Source organism: Aythya marila, assembly GCF_965140915.1.
Source record: "Aythya marila genome assembly, chromosome: 8".
NCBI lineage: Eukaryota > Metazoa > Chordata > Aves > Anseriformes > Anatidae > Aythya > Aythya marila.
The window spans coordinates 21,950,867-21,969,886 of record NC_139049.1 but is presented as its reverse complement, the minus strand read 5'-3'; the positions used below and the strand labels follow the sequence as shown (position 1 = coordinate 21,969,886).

The 19,020-nt window shown below is 50.9% G+C and overlaps 1 protein-coding gene across 5 annotated transcripts in view; it reads right to left on the bottom strand.

Moving 5' to 3' along the window:
• Positions 1-13,595, bottom strand: part of ST3GAL3 (ST3 beta-galactoside alpha-2,3-sialyltransferase 3) — a 171,409-nt gene extending 157,814 nt beyond the window's left edge. For 4 of the 5 annotated variants that reach the window (XM_082766139.1, XM_082766142.1, XM_082766141.1 and 1 more), the window contains exons 1-2: positions 10,121-10,278; positions 9,882-10,026 (exon numbers count right to left, since the gene is read on the bottom strand). In XM_082766139.1, coding sequence (XP_082622265.1) covers positions 9,882-9,996 — 115 coding nt within the window. In that variant the 5' untranslated portion in view covers positions 9,997-10,026; positions 10,121-10,278. Of the gene's footprint in view, positions 1-9,881; positions 10,027-10,120; positions 10,279-13,479 lie in introns of those variants that run through there. The other variant, XM_082766140.1, reaches the window with a different exon arrangement.
• Between the last annotated feature and the right edge of the window lie 5,425 nt (positions 13,596-19,020).

Sequence of the window (19,020 nt, the reverse complement as noted above, 5' to 3'; positions counted from 1 at the left end):
TCCTTCATCCATCCTTTGAAGCAGGAAATGCAACTTGCATAGGAGAGCACATCATAAAGAATATACAGCCCTAGTTTATGAGCTATTTTTAACTCTTGTTAAAAAAAAAAAAAAAAAAAAAGAGCTTTAATAACTATACCAAGAAACTTAAAGCATTTAAAGGTCAGGATGCAGCAGCCTGAGGGCAGTCTCTTTACATAGTGGCCTGTTCTCTATTCACAGGAGCACAAACTATTTCTTCGATCCAACACATCATAATTATAATACTAACTTAGTGAGAAACAGCACATGCAGCAAACAGAAGTAATAAAACACGATATTGTGCAGAACCTTTCATATTTTACTAATGCAAATATGGCTTTTTTTTTTCCAACGTGCAAACCTCTCAGAAGTTTGGAAATATTCAAATTAAGTCCTTAAATATTAAATAAATTTAGAAAACTCAATCAGAAGTAACACTTTTTTTTTTTTTTTTTTTTTTTTTTTTTTTTAAGAACTAGAACTCATTTTGCAGTCTTTACACTGTATTAGCTCGGTCTTCTGCTTCTAATGAAGTACTGGACCCAAACACAAAAGGACCAATATAGAGAGAAATTAACGTTGTAATGACTCATATTTAATAATAATAAAAGCCTTCCCAATGCTCAAATAAGGCACTTCTAAGCAGAGATTACGGCAACAGTGCTAACAAAAATGCAGAATTACTAATTTCCGAGCAGCATAATAGAGAACCGCCTATGCTCTATTTAGAACGTGACAGAATTGTGTGGGGCAAGTCTCAAAAGGCAAAAAAGAGTCTCAGCAACTAAATTCACAGTAATTAGATTTCTAATTTTACCCAGAGCATTAGTGACTGCTACGGTTAAAACCGCCTGAACTGTTCCATTATTTCCCACTTCTCAAAAGCTCACGTTTTCAGCCTTTGAGCACAAATTCTCGAAGTTTAGTCTCTGCTTGAACGTTTTTATTTTTATTTATTTATTTTTTAAGTTTAAATAGAAGAAAATGGAGTTCTGTGCCTGAGTATGGAGAGCAAAATTAAACTTTTCCACAAGGAAAAAAAACAAAACAAAACAACAAACAACACAAACATCAAAACCCCAAACTACCTTCAAAAAGAAAAATGCAGTTGCGGTTTTAATGCAGCTAGAAAGCATGAAGTGTTGTGCCTTTGATGTGGTGAATCTGAAGGTTGAAAACCCCAAACCAGCATTCACAACTGTTCAGGCACTTGCATAGAAGCATCTTAGGCAAGTTGTATGAGCTCGTAACACCAGCCTCATCATCCCCTAATTACAGCACCTACACCAAGCCACCAGCACAGCCCAAGCAAGCCATCACCTCGCCAGCTTTGTTACTGACACTACACTTTTAAAGGGTGCTGTGTTTGTACAAATAGGAGCAGATCATCTCTGCCCCAAGCAAGCAACTTCAGCATATTACTGTTCTCTCAATCTAGCAGATGCAGAATGCATTAATACAGGAGAAGAAGCCTCCTTTGGCCAACTGGATGCTGGATTGAGAGCCTGGAGACCTTTATTCTATTCATAGCTCTGCCCTTGAGCTGCTGTGTGACACGGAATAATTTCACTTTCCTGTGCCTCCGCTTCCTCTGCCTTCCTGAGTCAAGTCTATTTAAGCTACCACCCTTCATCCTAAGAAACGTGTCTCAGTACGTTTTTTTTGATTAGGATCTCTAGACACAATCGCAATTGAGCAGCAATACTTAGGTAGCATTACCGCTGCTAAGAGTTTGGTTCATTTCTGACAAAGATAAAAAGATTTTTGTACATTGTACATATAAATTATTAACCTTGTCAACATTGACTTAGAGTAAGCCTTAGTGTGTGGGAAGCCCTCAGCTACTTACCCCCTTTGAAAAACTCAACATTTATTGATTTCTGTGCCCTCACATCCTTACTACTTCCTTTAAAGCATTCTATAGCTACACTGCATTAACTCTGCTTGTTCCAAGAGGAAAGGGGCATACTTACTCAGCTCAGATGAGTAAGCAGCTCAGATGAACCTCAGATTTAATCAATGTTCCTAGTGCTGAAATCCACTGGAAAACAGCTAAGAAAAAAATGACACCTTGCAACAGGGACTGAGTTACCATAGAATGGATCCCAGCATCATTTGAAAAAAAGTTTAGGACAAACATATATATTTATATATGTTTATAAGCTCCTAAAATACAAATAACTATTTAGGACATGGTTGGGCTTTTTTTGGAACATAGCAAGAAGAGCTAAATTCTGACCCCCAAAGACACGTCCCTTTGATTGTGCAAGCCTATGGCTATTTCACAATACTAAGTACCAGTTATGAAATACCTTGTAGTTTCTGTACCAGACAAGAATTTTGGTGCTAGCCTCACGAGCTATTATTCCCCAAGACAGCAGTGCATACAAGAGCGATGTGCTCCTGTGGTAGAAGTCAGCCATCTCAGGATATGCACGCAGAGCACAGATTGCATTCTGCTTGGTGTGTGGGTACACAGCTGCAGTCCTTGGGAAGCACAGAGGCATGCAACTCACCGAGCTGCACCTCGCGACCCAGCCATACTGTCCTTGCAAGTCATCGCCAGGCTTGGCTGGTGCCTTCCCTCTGCCTGGCACCGGGATGTAAATTGTTTCCAGCAGAAAAATGAGCTCTGACAGCAACAAAAGCACTAAGTAGCTTGGCAGAAGACAACAATCTAGGAAAAATCTCTTCTCCACAACGTGCGTGTAACAGACATGGTCAGAATCAGTACTAAGGCCATGGCCAGACCGCAGCTGCCAAGCTCGAGACAAAGCACAACCTTTGCCTTTTGCCAGATGTTATCACCCCAACAATGCCAGCAGAACTGACGTGAGCACAAAAGATGCCCAAGGCCAGCTTACCTGTATTAAGGCCAAGGAGAAAGTCCAAGATCTAGCTATCAATACAAGTGATTTATGCATCAATATTCATCAACATCAAATGAGTGCTGGGGTGGAGCATCCATCAAGTCCAGTAACACCTGAAGGCACAACAGCCCCTGCTGTGTTGGCTACAGGGCAGAGGTACAGCTTTTGTGTGCCAAGGGGATGTACGGTGACAGGATGGAGACAAGGCAGGGAACTGCTCGCCAAACCCAGACAGTGGGGAATGGGCAGGAACCGCACAGCAGCTGGGCAATGGAAGCTCTGGGAGAGGGGGACACAAAGACATGAACGAGGGACTCAAAAAGTGACAAGCCTGCCACCGTGAAGAGAAGCCAGAGCACCTGACTGCTTTAGGATGTAAAACTATCCTAGTGTAGGAGGATAGAGAAGTACTTATTTCTGCACCTCGCTTTCATACCCTGGTGGCTTATACCTAAAGCAGTAACTTGGGGCTGAAACAGCTAGAAAGATGGAGCGAGTGCAAGCACCGCGTTACAGCCGCTCCTCGGACCAGAGGTGCTCAGAGTGCTCTGCTCTTACTGCCACCAGCAACCTGCCCCTGGACCTCCCTAAGCCTCAGGAGCGTGCTGGGAGCTCTCCTCCTGCAGAGAAATGCTCATTCCTGCCTTCGAGGGCTCCTTCAGGCACATTTCCCATTGCCCCGGCAGTTTTGCCCCATGCTGTTAACATTACTGCAGCACTAGGAATTCCTAGAGAGACAGACAGAGTCCCCGGAACAGCGTGGCTGTAAAGGATCAGAGAAAGATGAAGCACGCATCCACCCACATTTTTTGACACCCCTGGGGAGGTCACTGCCACGACCGAGTTCCCTGAGCTCCAGGAATTTGGGCTTCGCCACGCTCCTGATTCTGGCAGGTTCCCAGGGAGCACAAAGTAAATTGATCAGCGATAACGATGTCTGGGCACCAATTCTATTTTTTCAGTGTTCTGCACAGATAAGAGATCTGCCCACCACAATTGGCGCTCTGAAGTTTCTGCTTTCAAGCTCAATACAAGCAAAACATTTCAGCCTAACAGGAGAATTCTTAGAAAAATTAGAGTATTTTACTAGGCAACTGTCATTTTAACACCTTTTTTTTTTTCCCTATCTTTGTATCTAATAATCACTGCTCTCTTGATAAGTTACTACCTATTTAGAACCCTTCTTTCAAAAAAGGCATCACTGGGATACCCATATCTCTAAAGCACCTGAAAAGCAGCAAAGAGATCCCTTAAATTTGTTGCTGGATCCATTTTACAAGGCCTTTCTAACCATTCATAATCAGTTTTGGTACAATAAGTTCAGCATTAACATGGACTACAGAAGAGCTGAGCAAAGAAACCGACTGAGCAGTTCCTAGTAACTATGAACTCCTAATAACTCTGTTTCCAGTCTCTTCCCCTGCAAAGAAAAATAACAAACCAACTGTTTCAGGAAGCCCATGCTGCTGCAAAATACTGCCCAAATCAGTTCTCAAAAGCAACTAATGCCCACGAGGTTAGCATCTATCAGGCTTCTCAGCCTGAGGAGGAGCAGCAGCAACAAAGTCTACCCCAAAGAACAAACACACACCCCTGAGGCTACAGCCACAGACAGCTGCAGAGCACCAGAAACAAACCATCAACATCACCATTTGTTTGTCATCCCCACCAACAGGGACACAAGTGCCTCGTAATCCCACAGTAGAAAATGATGTGCTTCCTCATCCACCTAACCATAAATCCAGCCAGCTGAGCTCCGGCCACTTTCATCAGAGATTTACGCTCGCAGTGCCAAGTTGAGCTGGCCCTGAAATGTTATTTTTATAGGAGCACTTCTTTCTCCTGGCAAAGACAAATAGGACAGTAACTCCCAGATATAGAGGTCTGAACACAAAGGTAGTGCACATTTTCACCCCCACAAAGGGGATGAGTTTGCCTCCATGGCCTGGCTGCTCACTGGTGCTGAATGTTTTTTAGCTGGTTGTCATTAAATAACAGAATGGAAAGAAGTCAGATGTCAGGGTAAGCAAGATCCCCTCCCTTACTGTAGGACAAGTAACAACCCCAGTAACTCCAACTACAACTGCTATAGATCTGCCACATACCGTCACATGTATGGTGAGGCTTTAACCACACGAGAAAGGGCATGCATGTTCCAAACCCTTGTAAAAAGATCAGCTTCTTCAACGCATTTTTAGTCCTTAGCACGAGAATTGACAAAAACACCATTTCATTTTGAAGGAGAGAAACCATATGTGAAAGGTACAAGTTTGATTGCTTTTTATTAATTTAGCCTTATTTGCTGTGAGACTGGTCTCCATGGAAATGCAAGCAGACGAAAAACCTGCAACCAGAAGTGAGTCAGTTTTGCCTGTTTATGTCTCCTCAGTTCCCATAGAAACAGATATTAAAAAAAAAAAAAAAAAAAAAAAAGAAAAAGGATAAGGGTCCTGAAATACCTTCAGAAAATCTCTTCCCAGAGCTTTATCTCTTTGGCTGCCTTTCCAGAATTAGAGTTGAAAATAACATTGAGCAACAGATGACAGAGCAGTGACTTGATTTTGTAATGGAGACATCAACAGAAAATACCTGGGGATGTTTCAGAAGCCACATTCAAACCGAGAGCTCAAAATCTATAGTTATAAATTGTATTAACTTGGGTTCTGGCAGAAGTACCCGAAGTAGAGTATATTTTCAAATTAATTCAATGCTAATGTAGATGCAAATACAATAAAGAACTGGAAAACACAGTCATGCTGCCCTTGTCCCAAGCATATTTCAATACTCAGAGAGGCCAAAAAAAGTGCTGCCTTGGGGGGATGAGTCCAATATTTCCATAGCCAGGACATTTTTAATGGAATCAATCCTTCCTTACAACATACTCATTTTTGCAAAATCAGCTATACACGTACCAGGTTAAGTAACAAACATCAGGATTTCATTTTAACGTGACCATATTCTGCCCTTCACAGCTCTCGGTAAAAAAGTATTCCTCCAAGGAGGGATATAAAGGAAATCCTGAAGCACTGTCAGCAAGGCTCCATCTCCTTCCTACTGTCCAGAGATGCCGGGGCACCTTCCCACACGCTGTCTCCTTCACAGTAGCACAGATACCATCTCCTTCCTCCTCAGAGCCAAATGTACCGAGGTATTGGAAAGGACAGAAGAGAGTTGTTAGGAAAGAGGCTGTGGTGCATGTCTCAGCCCTTCAAAGCCTGCTACTATCACTACTATTATTAGTTAATAAATCCCTGGCAACTCGCTGTACATAAACAGAGCTATGATTACCTGCTGCTGCAAGGTCCTTCACGTACGTACAGGATACCTAGCCTTGACACCAAATTTATTTCCTTGTTTATGTCCCACTCCACGTTATCAATTCTACACACTTAGCACGCCACGAGGCAACCCAGCACCTGGAATCAGAGGGACTGCCTGTCCGCAGAGAACTTGCAAGAAAGGGTTTTTCTTACTGCTACTGACAGAGACCAAAGCTGCATTATGGAAACCAGGAAAAGAGAAAATAAAAATAAAATGGAAAAAAGGAAAGCTCACCTCAATCCTAAAAACTGCTCCTACAGTCCCAGCGATGCCCAGAACTCGCAGCCCTCCAGCACTCAGTGTGACACACCTCTTTCTGTGCCAAACTGCTGCTCTGAGAGCTAGCAGCATCACCACACACATGAGAAAGGCAAGGCTGCGGGAAGAACAGCCCGTCACCATGCTCAGGACAAGGGTAAGAGAGGGGTCACAGCCGCTGGCAGTTTGTCTTGAATGGAAGAAGCAGCTGAGCCTAATTCAATCTTAATTAGCTCACATTAGCGAATTCAGTCTATTCCTGTCACAGGAAAAATAAGCCTTAGAGAATGAATTCATTTCAATTCCCCGTTGTGTTTTGGCAAGGTGTAGAGTCACTCAGTAAGGAGAACGATCTCCCAAAACTCGTGAAGGCATCACTCAAAGAGGACAGATTTAAAGTCAGGCAGAGATGGTAAGAGAACCACGGACATGCATCTTTCAGAATGTTCAGAAGTTTAGCTCCCTTCTTGGAGGTGTCAGAAGTGGCAATAAATGACATACTTCAACTGTTTGCTTCTTACTGTAGCAGCTGAACATACAAGCATCCACATCTCGGTGTGACCAGAGTTCTTACACTCAAATCCCTAACAGCCACGTATGGGCGTTTTCTAACACATTAAGTGAACAAATCACATGAGCACCAAGTAAGCAGGTGAAGTATTTTTCACCATACTCTATGACAACTTTGATTTCTGGCCGGTATTAAGTACAGGTGTCAAGTTCTCTAAAAGCAGTCTCTGAAGAGATTACGAGGGTGTCAGATACCAGGATCAGCTTGGATTCCTGCCTCTGCTGGCACAAAGAACGGATTAGAGGGAAAACGTATGTGACCACTGAAACTAGGGAGTCACCGACACCAAACAAAGTCACTGGTCACGTGAAAAAAGAAAATAATGGAATGAAAAAGTGACATACGCATAAAATCAATATTCTCAGATTATTAAACACCCAGGAATTAACAAAGCTAACTTTGTTTTGTCCTTTTCAACTTGAGCCTTGTATCAGTTAGGAAGAAATTTACAAGGTCACAGATTGAATTCCTAGGAAATAAAAACACAGCTATCAAACACCATCTGCCTCCTGTACTGATTAGGCAAGGCTTCCTTTAGACAAAAGAAAATATAATTGCAACTTTATAAGCCATATTATGTTACACGTGCTCAAGGAGGCCTAATCACGGTTAAATGAGCAACCTCAATTCCGTTATTTGTTAACTCCCAAATGCTTATTTATAGAAGCTTAACGTTAACTCCTCATATCAAGTTTCCCAATATAGGATTTTGAATGTGTAATTCACGTCTGCATAGGTTCCTCATGTATAAAATTACATGATAAATAAAACATTTTTAGTACAAACAGAACTCTAATGATCAACTGACAACCACTACCACCTTTACTGCTTTCAAAAGCAACCACATAAAAACTGTCCCTCTTACATTTGACTGCTGCTTACACTAAACTTGCAAGGAGCATCATGTGATATTTAAGACAATCCATAAAAGTTTCTAGAAGAAAAGGAACGATGGTACAGCGCATACCAGTTGGGACAACTGATAAAGATCAATAAGCTAAATCTTCAAGTTGGCATCACTGCTTTGTAACTGTTGAAGAAGTTTAATATAAGCACTGTAATTTCCAGGACTAAATGAAGAACACATTTAAAACACAAGATTAAAATATAAAAAGTAGACATACACCTAAGACAAAGACAGTGACATCGCCTCCTGTCACAACACCCTGGGTACCTGGAAGCTGCCAGGACACCCAACACAAATTATTCTAACTTAAGTCATCTTTTCCAGTAGAAGCATTCAATTTCTGGAAATCCACCTCTGCCTACACCTTCGCTGTATGACCACAAAACGACCACAAAACCCCCAAGAAACTGCCATGCTTTAAAACAAGAAATCGCACACAAAACTACAGCCACAAAATCCAGAGGCAGAACCTGAAGAAATGTAGAAGCTCCCCCAGCGCCCTGGTATGTGGCACAAAGACAAGGTTCCTCCTCTGCATTTAACAAAGTTCACACACAGGTTACAGCCTGAAGGGTTTTGCTGTGCACATGGGGTTTTGTTTGGTTTGGTTGGGGTTTTGTTTGGTTTTCGTTTTTTTTGTTTGCTGGTTATACAGGCTGGGGGAAGTCTCAACACAATTTCTGATGCTATGAAAGAAGCAAAGGATGGCACGGATGGCAATTTGGCAATATAACATGACCAAGCTGTTCTTTTAACTACATTCTGCACTTATTTCCATTTGGGAAGGATTTTGTACATATCATTGACAGAAGTGCTAGTTTTCAGAAGGTCACAATCAAGATTTTGACTCTCTCCCTGAAGCACCAACCTGAACAAAAATCTCCCTGTCCAGAAAGACGCTACGTGTCACCTTGCAGAAGTTCAGTCTTGTGATACCTGTTCCAGCACAAGTCACCTCAGCAGTCCTCCTGTCAAATTCACTGCATCAGTGCAAACAGCATCTCCGAGCCATCATCTGCCATCGCACACAACTTCTCAGGGCATGTAACAGCAGATACGGAGCGTGCAGAGGTAGAAAAATACCATCCAGCTTATTAGGCTTTGCAGCAGGAGCCTCCAGCAGCATGCCCAAAAACGCAGTACAGGGAAGGAGAATTGGAGCGGTGGCTGCTGTTGGACACAAACACAATCCCTCTGGATCAGAGCTTCCCAGCCGCTGATCCAGAGCATCGGTTGGCTGCGAGACATCTGAAACAACCCATGGAGCAGCTGCAGAGAAGGCTGGATTGTATTTTGGGCAGGAAGGGTAGAAGAGAGAGTTGTTTTCTTGTTTTTATATTTCAAAAAAATTTATTCTTGCTTGCAAGCAATTGGCACAAGCAGAAGTAGAAGCACTAACTGAGCAATCAAAGCTCAGCCTGATTTCTATCCCACTGCAACTAAACCCTCCCGCGGCATTACTGCACCGTACAATCCTCGGATTGTATCCGGTGAGGTCAAATGTCTCTTTGGGCTTCAAAGGGTTGGGAGACACCGCTTTGGATGCCAGGCAGCTGGCAGATAACAGCGGGGAGGATGGGTGGGAGATGAGGATTTCTGAAGGGCACAGTGAGATGAGAGAGTGACAAATAGGTGAGCAGGGGAAGAAACCAAAACCCGCCAGAGGAGAAAATCCTTGCCTTTTTCTTTTAGGGGACAGGAAAGGGGGGGAGGATTCAGGGAAGGAAACCCTTGGCACGTAACCTCTTTGTGCTGAGGATGAGCAGTCACAAGCTCAAAGGGGACGTTCTGCTGGGGACCGAGGTCCCAAATGCAGGTTTACAGAGCGTGACCCTGGCTTCGCACCGAGCAGCGCCCGGGCTGCCCCCGGCACAGCCCCCGGGGCAGGGGGGGCAGCACCCCCGGCCCCTCGGGGCCCCGTCCCCGCACTTACTGGAGTCCTCCCAGCGCAGGAGGTGCAGCTTCCAGGCGGAGTAGTAGAGGAAGCCGAGCACGAGGAAGAGGCAGAGCGCCAGCAGCACGTTCCGCACCAGCACCAGCAGGCCCATCCTGGCGTCACGGCCGCCCCGCTACGGCACCTGAGGGACCGAACGGCAGCGTCAGCGGGGCACGGCCACCGGCACCGCCACCGACCCGCACCCAGACCCCGACCCCGGCCCCGCCCGTCCTCACCCCGCCGCCCCCGGGCTCTCGGCCGCCGGGCGCGGGCCGCCGCCATGCCGGGCGCTGCGGGACCGGCCCCGACACGGCCCCGACACGGCCCCGACACGGCCCCGGCCGCGGCCCCGGCCCCGGCCCGGCCCCAGCCGCCGCCGCCGCCGCCGCCGCGCGCAGGGGGCCCCGCGGCCCAGCCAATGGCGGGGCGGGGCGGGGCGAGGCGCGGCCAACCCGCCCGCATAGCGGCCGGCGGCAGCCAATGGGCGAGCGCGGGGGGCCGCCTCCGCCGCCAATCGCGGGAGGAGCTCCGGGGGTAGGAGGGGGGCGCGCCGGCAACGCCGCTGCCCCGGAGGGGCGCTGCGGTGGGGAGGCGGTGCGCATGCGCGGGGGTGCTTCGCTCTCCCCCCTCCTCCTCCCGCCCCCCCCCCGCTTTAAATCACGGCGCGGCGCTCGGCCAATCAGCGCGCGGCGCGCAGAGACCCCGCGGTAAATCACGGCGCGGCACTGCGCCTAGGGGGGTGCTGGGGGCACCGCGCCCCTGCCCTGCCCTGCCCTGCCCTGCCCTCCCCCCACATCCCCGGGCTCCCCGCTGCCCCCCCGGCACAGCGCCCTTCGTGCCACGCAGCCGGAGCTGCTCCCAGGCCTTTCTGGGGCGTTTGCCCGTCCGCGCCTCGCCCGCCCCCCCCAGCGGCCCCCCAGCTTTGCCCCAGTGCTCCTTCGGCAGGGAGCGAGTGAAAGATGTCCGATAGGAGGGAGCGCGGGGAGGGGATGATGAAGAGGTAGGAATGGAGGGGGAAAAATAAATCTAGTCTAAAATAAAAGGTACCGTACTGAATAGCCCCGCGTTTTCAGGGTATTAATGAAAAGCAGTGATTTCCTGTTTCCACTCTCCGTGATTCAGTGCTAACACAAGGAAACAGAAAGCCACGTGAAATTAAGGGACTGTGGTAGGGCTGGTGTCAGCACAGTGGCATTCCCTGCTGTGGGCAAGCTTGGGTGCCAATGCCTGCAGGCAGACAGCATTGTGGTGGTACAGGCTGAGTCCTGTTCAGCCTACTCCCCTGGGGAGGGGCAGAGCCCACACAGGGCCCAGGGAGAGCTGGGGGGGCCCTGCTATTCTGAAGCACTGCAGAGATCCCAGCTTTACATTCAGCACAAATGAAGCCATGCCAGCTTGCTGAATGTGCTGCATCCTTGCAGCTGGACTCGCAGATCCATCACACTTCTCCATTGGGACACAAGGAATGCACATGGCACACTGACAACCCGCTGGGCCCTTCGGATGCAATTTTCACAACACGAAATCTGAACAAATCCATGCCAACACCCAGATATCACTGGCACCAGCAATCCCAGGGGGTGGAGAGGGGCCAAAACCACAGCAGCCCAGCCCAGTCCATGGATCTGGCCCCCACGGAGCACACTGTCCCCCACCTCCCCAGGGCTGAGACATTCAGACACCGGTCATGCTCACCCATCCAAGATATCTGCCTCCCCTCCAGCTGCACGGCCACTCCCGCAGGTTCATGTCCTCAAGCAGCCTCACCGCCTCCTGCTCCGCAGCTCTGTCACAAGCACCCAGCTCTTGCTTGCCTCTCTCTGCACCTCTCCATCCTTCTGGCCAGGTAGCGCAAGCTCCCTATCTCTGCACCATATCTGCTCTGGACGTGTTCTGACCTCACCTGAAACACCGCAAGTTGACCGCTCGTGCACTCAGAGCTCAAACTGCCTGCTCGGCGGGCACAGCAGGTGACCTGATTTTGATGAGGAGTCAGATAAGCAGGGACCTGTTGCATGGAGGCAGATAGCAACAAGGCTGGGGCTTGCCAAGGAGCCTGGGTTTGTCATTCGGAAACTCTACCCCATGCTATCAGGTGTCGGCGTGCTGGAAGGAGCCCAGCGTGAAGTCAGGCAGCCTACCTGCCTGGAAAAACCCAGGGAGGAGAGTGCCATGCGTTTATGGAAATCAGGTACCACCACCTGGCAGCTAACAGCCACGAGATGAATTACAGCAACGATTAGTGGAGTGATCTGGTTCGAGTGGCAGGGCTTCAGTCTGAACATGTTCCTACTTAGCTTACACATTTCATTTGCAGGCAGATGTCAAGCTGGATGTTGCTAGGAGAATGACAGCAGGGGAATAATTAAGCCTGATTAAATCCTATCATATTGCTGCGCTGCTTTCTGGAACGCACTGGAGCTTTTCCAGCAAAACTGACCAAATGAAAGGGCAAGAACTGTGGCACATTCTGGTCCACACAAACCCACTTGCAGTCAACCTGCTAAGCCCTGGGATGGAGCCTGTGTCTGCCCACGTGTTTGCAGAGCATGCCCCACAGCAACACTGGCCTGCAGGCTGGATGAAGGGCTCGGGGAGAGGACACAGTGCAGATAATTCAGCAGGACCAGGAGCAGGTGGTGCCTGTGGGTGTCCCACACCCAGCTGCCCTGCATCAGCCCCACCAGCTCCCCCGGGCACTCACATCGGTCTGGGTACAACCCAGTGCCCACTTAACATGCAGGGCCAAAGCTCTCCTCTGGTTCAGGCTCTCATATCCTGATAGGGCTGGGCCACATCCTGGAGACCTTCAGCAGAACTTTTTCCTTCCCCTCCTCTGAAAGGAGGCTGGCACATCAAAACTGCTCCACAAACGCAGCTTGCACTTGGTGTCATCAACCGCAGGCACTTCCTCTGCAGCAGCACCTGTTTGCCTTTTTGTTTGGTAAGGTCAAACATCACAAGGTGTGACACGTCAAGGTGAATAACAGCGATGTGCTCTTTTCTCAGCAGTAAATAAAGTTGTGCTGTAACTATCCACACTGGTTGCCACACACACATCTGTCTCCAGGCTCCCTCCGCAGCGAGCCTGCTAACCTCATTTGACTCTCTGCCCTATAGAAATTCTCATTCTAATACTCACGCTGTAATCCTTCCCCCCAAATTACATGTCATCACATCAGCCTTGATACTAATTAATGTAATACATTATTATTAATTAAATGCCACTAAATACCACAGCAAAGATCTCTTTCCAGTAATGGCTAGACAGGGATTACCTCTGCTGATGCACGGGCTCGGGGAATGAAACGTGGGCTGTAACACACTCATATTTTGTCTCCATCACTCCAGCCAAACTTGTTTTTATCTCACACACTCATCATGCATTATTCCTAAACGCGTGCTGTGCGCTCTGGGGATCACTGTGCTCAGTTTGTGGGCAGCACTTTGCATTTCTGCTGCTCTGGCCACCCTCAGAGCAGCCCCACTGAATAGCACTGGCCGCAGTCCCTCGCAAAACGAGCTCAAACAAGCCAACCTCTGCTGAAAAATCCTGCCCCCCTCCAGATGTTTTGAGCAGCAGAGTCACACTCACCGCGGCGCAGGCGGCTGGGCAGCGGCAGCCTGCATGCACACATCGCGGCCACCCCACGCTCCCCGTGGTCTTCCTCGGGAGAAGGGACGAAGCGGTGCTGCCCGGCGTCCCGCTGCGCCAGGCTGAGCCGCCGGCCGGCACGCCACGCGGCGTTTCCTCGCCTTAATCCCAACGTGCTACGTCTGGCTCGGGCGTATTTTCCGAGAAAGGAGCGAGGCTGCCTGTGACGAGGGGAGCTGGCTCTGCCAGCACTCCCGGGGCTGCGTCAGGCATCCCTCGGACGAGCAGCCCGCACCCCCTGCCTGGCTTCAGCTCGCACATGTACTGTCCTCCCCTGCTTTCTGCTGGACTGAAGAGCCTGTCAGAGCCCGGCATTTTCTCTTGGTGACACTGTGCATATGCTGCGAGCAACCCCCCCCATCCATCTTCCTGATGAGTAAAATATACGGAGTTGCTTAATTCTCAAACCGCCAGGCTTTTCCTCCCACCCTCAAGCCATTTTTTGCATTTCTGATCTACGCAGCCTCTCCAGTTTTCCTGAATCCTTTTCAAGACGCAGAATCCCACAAAGAGCCTCCCTAATGCTCAAGCTTGGAGATTAAACCTGCCTTTTCCTACTCCCTGTCTTAAAGGATTGCTTTAGTCCTTGCTGCCATAGCACCAGACTGAGCCTTCACAGGGGGTCGTCCCAAATCTTCTCCAGCCCCACCACTTGTCACCTGGGCTGCTGGGGACACCTCTCTCCATGCACATCCCTCACCTGCTCCCTGCCCCAGCATCACGAGTACCAGGGGTGACACTTTCTGGGGACCTGTCGAGCCGAGCCTGGCAGCTGCAGCAGGTTTGGAGCTCTCTGGGAGCGGACGTCCCGGCTCTCATTAGCCGGCTGTGCGAGGCGATAAAGGACAGCAAAAAGCACAGCCGTGCCTGCCAGCTCTCAGGCTGGTTTGGGTGTGAAGTCAGTGCAATAGCACGCAGTGCTCCTCACGCTGCGCCCAGCCCACGCGCAGCGCCAGCAGCAGCTCAGGAGCGCGGCGCTGCTCAGTTCCTGCGCTCCGCACCGCGAAGCAGCCCGGCAAAGTAACGAGCCGGGTGGAGTTTCCGCATTTAATTCTGCCCCTTCAAGAAGCCAGCTGAGGCTTTCTTTGAATATTCACCACTCCAAGGGGTTTCTTTCTCCCCAGCAGCCCCGCAGGGAGATGGATGTGAAGTGAGGCTTTTTCCCAGCCCACGCAGGGTATCACCATCGCTTCTCTTGTGCACTGCTGATGATGGAGTCTGGCTCCCTCCAAGCCCATGCTGTTCCCTCCCCACTCCAAGCCCATGGCACGAACCCAGGCTGCTGTCCTTGGCACCTGGCATGGACAAAGTGCCTGTTTGATAGGTAACAGTGTGGGGGAGCGAGAAGCAAGGTGGACCCAAATTACTGAGATGATTGTTAAATAAATCTGAATCTCACAAACCACTGGAACCGCAATGGCAAGAACCTGGGTGGGACGCGGGGGTGGTGGGAGGACCCGCTCCCATAGCCCCAGATATCTCTCGAACAACATTTTGGTGATGTAACTGCAGCTCCTGTTGAAACACACGCGTTAATTTTTAACAAATACTCACCTGGTAGGAGGCCAGGATATTTTGAAGAGCTAAAGCCATGAGCAGAGAAACAGCAGATTGCTTTGCGCCCAGGCTGTTAATGGGAAGGCAAAAAAGCAGTGAACGGCACCCCGCTGCTGTCGGCACAACACAGACCGTGTCAGAAAAACTTCTCCTTGGGCACAAGGAAAGGTCTGGCTGGTAAGAGCATCCAGGCAGCACACTTTGGCTTTTCCATAGGAGTCAACGATGATGTAGGATTTTAATTTAAAAATGTACGATAAAGAATTAATAAGGCTCATGTTAGATTAACTGCGTGCATTAACAACTAAGCTCTGAGGTCTGTCCACGAGCCAAGATTTAATGGGGAGACATCAACAACTGCGAACACGTCTAGACCCCCAGCGACTGTTTCTTGGTCAGGTGCCATTTAATATTTTTTAAAATCAATTATCTAGATGACAAGAGACAGGCTTACATTTGTGGCTGATCCAAATACCGAAGGGGCTGCTTGCTGCCACGCTGCGAAGCGAACATCCCACCAGAACAGCCCCAACCCATGGTGCAGGCACAGCCCTGGCTGCAGAGGAAGGTGCTTGGGAACAGCCAGGACGGACTGTACTGCGGGATGGAGCATCTCCCGGAAAGCAGGGGAGGGAGGGAAAAAAATGTTTAAGGAAAAAAGCCAGAGAGTGAGCCATCCCCACGCACAGCTGCTGCTTGTGCTTGCATCTCAGCGCCTCGGCTAGGCGAGAGGTGAGCCAGAGACGCGGGGAAGGGATTTCTGAGCAGAAGCAGCTCTGGCAAAGCCTATTTTGTGCCAGATTCAGGTCTCAGAACTGCAAAACAGACACAGGAATCTTAAGAAGCAGCACCGCCGCCATGACAAAGTATCTAAAGCCAGAAATGGGGCAAAAATAAGGCTGAGAGATGGGAGAATGAGCAACTGAGCTGCATCACGAGACCATCCCCTGCCATTCTAGCGGGAACGGAGTGATGCTAAGGGCGCACTTCAGCCCAGCAGAGGGGAGTGCAAGGTCCAAAGGTGAGAACTTGAGGGCAGAAAAACACAAACTTCAAATTAAGTACGTTTCGCAGCCATGCGGTCACCGAAGGCTCTGTGTGTCGCTCAGCAGCTTTAAAGGGGCTCAGCCAGCCTTCCAATTCCATTCCAACCACGCAACATCACTGGCTGGGGCACGAAGGGCTGACACACTTGCTGTTTCTCCTTGACTCTATCCCTTTGAGCCGGTGGTTGGGCTGCTACCATTTTGAGAAATTGCTCGTCCTGGTGGTTCTGGGTTGGTTTGGGTCAGGCAGTAGCGGAGATGAGCGCTGCCTTCCTCAGGAATGCAGGGCAGATGCCAGCAGGCTCTCGTGCCCCGGTTTGGCACCTAACCCCATGCCCCATCCCACTCCTGCTGCCCCCTTACCTCTGAGACCCAGCACCTCATGGCCCGGAGCTATTCTTTCTGCCTTCGCCTCCCCTTCGCCTTGCAGGGAAAACCTGCAGAGGGCTCAGCGCTGGGGGCAAAGACCGTGATATCTGGGTGCTGGGCGAGGAAGCTCCTCCTCTCCCATCCAAACAGCCCCAGCAGCCCAAAGGAGAGGCTCAGCCAGAGGATGGACTTCTTGACCCCCTCACACACAAATTTTCTAAAACCAGACAAGGCACAGCCTGGGCTGGCCCTGGGGTGTTACACAGGCAGGCAGCCATGCTTGTTTCCAGGCCTTTGCCCAGGGCCACCCCATTTCCCACCCTGGAGCTCTGCTACTTTTTAATTTAGCTGTGCTGGAGCAAGAAAGCCTTTGTGCAGCCTCAGCAGCTTCGTGTGGTGATGGAGCCACACGGCAGTGGTCCTCTCTCCCCACTCTGCTACCTAAAGCCCAGCTTATCTCCATCTGCTCCCTGGATGCCCGATGAACTGAAGCCTCTTAACCCAGGTCCACCTGCTGTGGCCATAACACAACACCATCTTCCTGCACCACGCTGAGCACCTTCGGTGCTCCTCCTGGTCTCTCCTGTGTGCACCCAAATGGTCTGGTGCCAAAAAACACAGCATTAAGCCCAGCAGTTCACAGAACCCACTCTGGATTTACAAACCTCTCCAATATGCATAGTTCTGATCTCTTCCCTGTGCCTTGAGGACACGGCTGCGAGCCAGCATCAGTCCCAGAAAGCTGCATCCTGGAGCAGCCGGGCTGTGCCCGCTGGGAGCTTGGCAGCTATGTCATTTGCCATGATTTCAGACAGACACGATGCCCGTGTGCCATCTTGGTCATGCTGTGCATAACAGCTGCATGGGGATAGGCACACTTCAGACGTTTCACATCATCATTGACAGCCACGTTCCTTGCATCATTTGGTCCCAGCACTCCCGTGCCCCGCAGCGCTGCACGACAGCCGGGGCCGCATCCTGCAGCGCAGGGGCAGGGCAGGCAGAGAGGTGTTGGTCCGCAGCACGCTGCAGGATGCGGCCCAAACGTTCATACTCTGCTGCAGGGCATGAGAAGCTCTCTGGGAGATTCAGCGTTTGGGCAGCTGGCATGTTCCTGCAGCCACTTAGCATGACAAGGGATTAGCACAGGTGGCCCACGGCTCTGGGCACTGCGTGTGCTGGCGGGACACGGGCTGGTGGCAGGGGACACTGACGGAGTGCTCAGAGCAGCAGGTGTGTGGAGCTGGCAGCCACAGGGGACTAGTGAAATCTGGGGGGGGGCACAAACCTGATTTCACAAGAACAGCAAAACTGTGCAAGCCCAGAGGGAGAAGAAACACCTCAGCACGTATTCACTACCATCCTCACAGTCACTTACTCGCATATTGCTTGCCTAAGGCCAGCTCTGCACTCAAACCAGAAGTGCCATCCAGGGATCGATGCACATGTAGATGATTTCCATGCATGCTAGAGCATCCTCCTGGCTCCCAGCTACACATGCTTGCAGTGGGGCCACAAGCAGCCCAGCCCAGCCGCCAGCAGCCCCGTGGGCAGGGCAGACTGTGCTGCCTCTCCCAGCCGGGGGCCATGGCTGCAGCCCCTGAGCATCCCCGCGGGCCCGCGCTCCCCATCAGCTGTGTGCTGAGGCAGGGCTGCGAAGGGCACCGCGCCGCCTGGGTACAGAGCCAGCCTGTCAGCTCTTGCTCATCAGCACGGGCAGCCCTAAAAATATCCCTGGAGGGAGTGGGCTGATGGCAGCTGTGCCACAGGCTCCGTTAGGCTGACGGGAGCAGCCCAGTCCCCAGCAGACCCACGGCGGACCCCAGGATGTCACAGGCACCGTGACCCAGCCCTGCAGTGCCACCCCCAGCCCCACAGCCCTCACCCCGTGCCGTGCTCCTGCCCAGGCCATCGCGCCCTGGCACGGCCAAACCCCTCCGGCCACCCGCGGGCTGGTGGCCCTGGGGACAAGGCCCTGGTGGCTGGGCTGCATCTCCCTGAGGGACATGCTCCAGGCACGGGGCAGTCACAGCCCGCACGGAGCCATCCCCCGGGAGCTGATGGGGTGCCGGCAGCCTGCGGGACCTCACCTGCTTCTCCTGGGGCTCCGGGGCAGGTTGTGCTCGGAGAGGGGCGAGCCTGAAACACCTCTGAGGCGCCAAGCAGGGCCCAGCTGCAGCCAGACATGTTTGCTAGGGAGGGCGAGGTCTCCCCCCAGGTACCAGGCACCTCCCCAGAACGCCGCACAAGGGCTCCTCTGTCCAGGAAGGAAGGAGCCGGGTGTCTCAGCCTGCCTGGAGAGGGAGGGGATGTGCCGGGGGAGGCGAGGACAGCCCAGCCCTGAGGGGATGCCCCCACTGCTCTTGCTGGGAACCATCTGTGCAGCCCCGGCACTGCCAGCGCAGGGCTGGAGGCCGATGGTTTGTGGGGTCCCTGTGGCTGTGCCAGGAGCGAGCCAGGCCCCCACAAAACGGCAGAGGCCGGGGGAGGCGGCCCCAGGCCTGGTGCG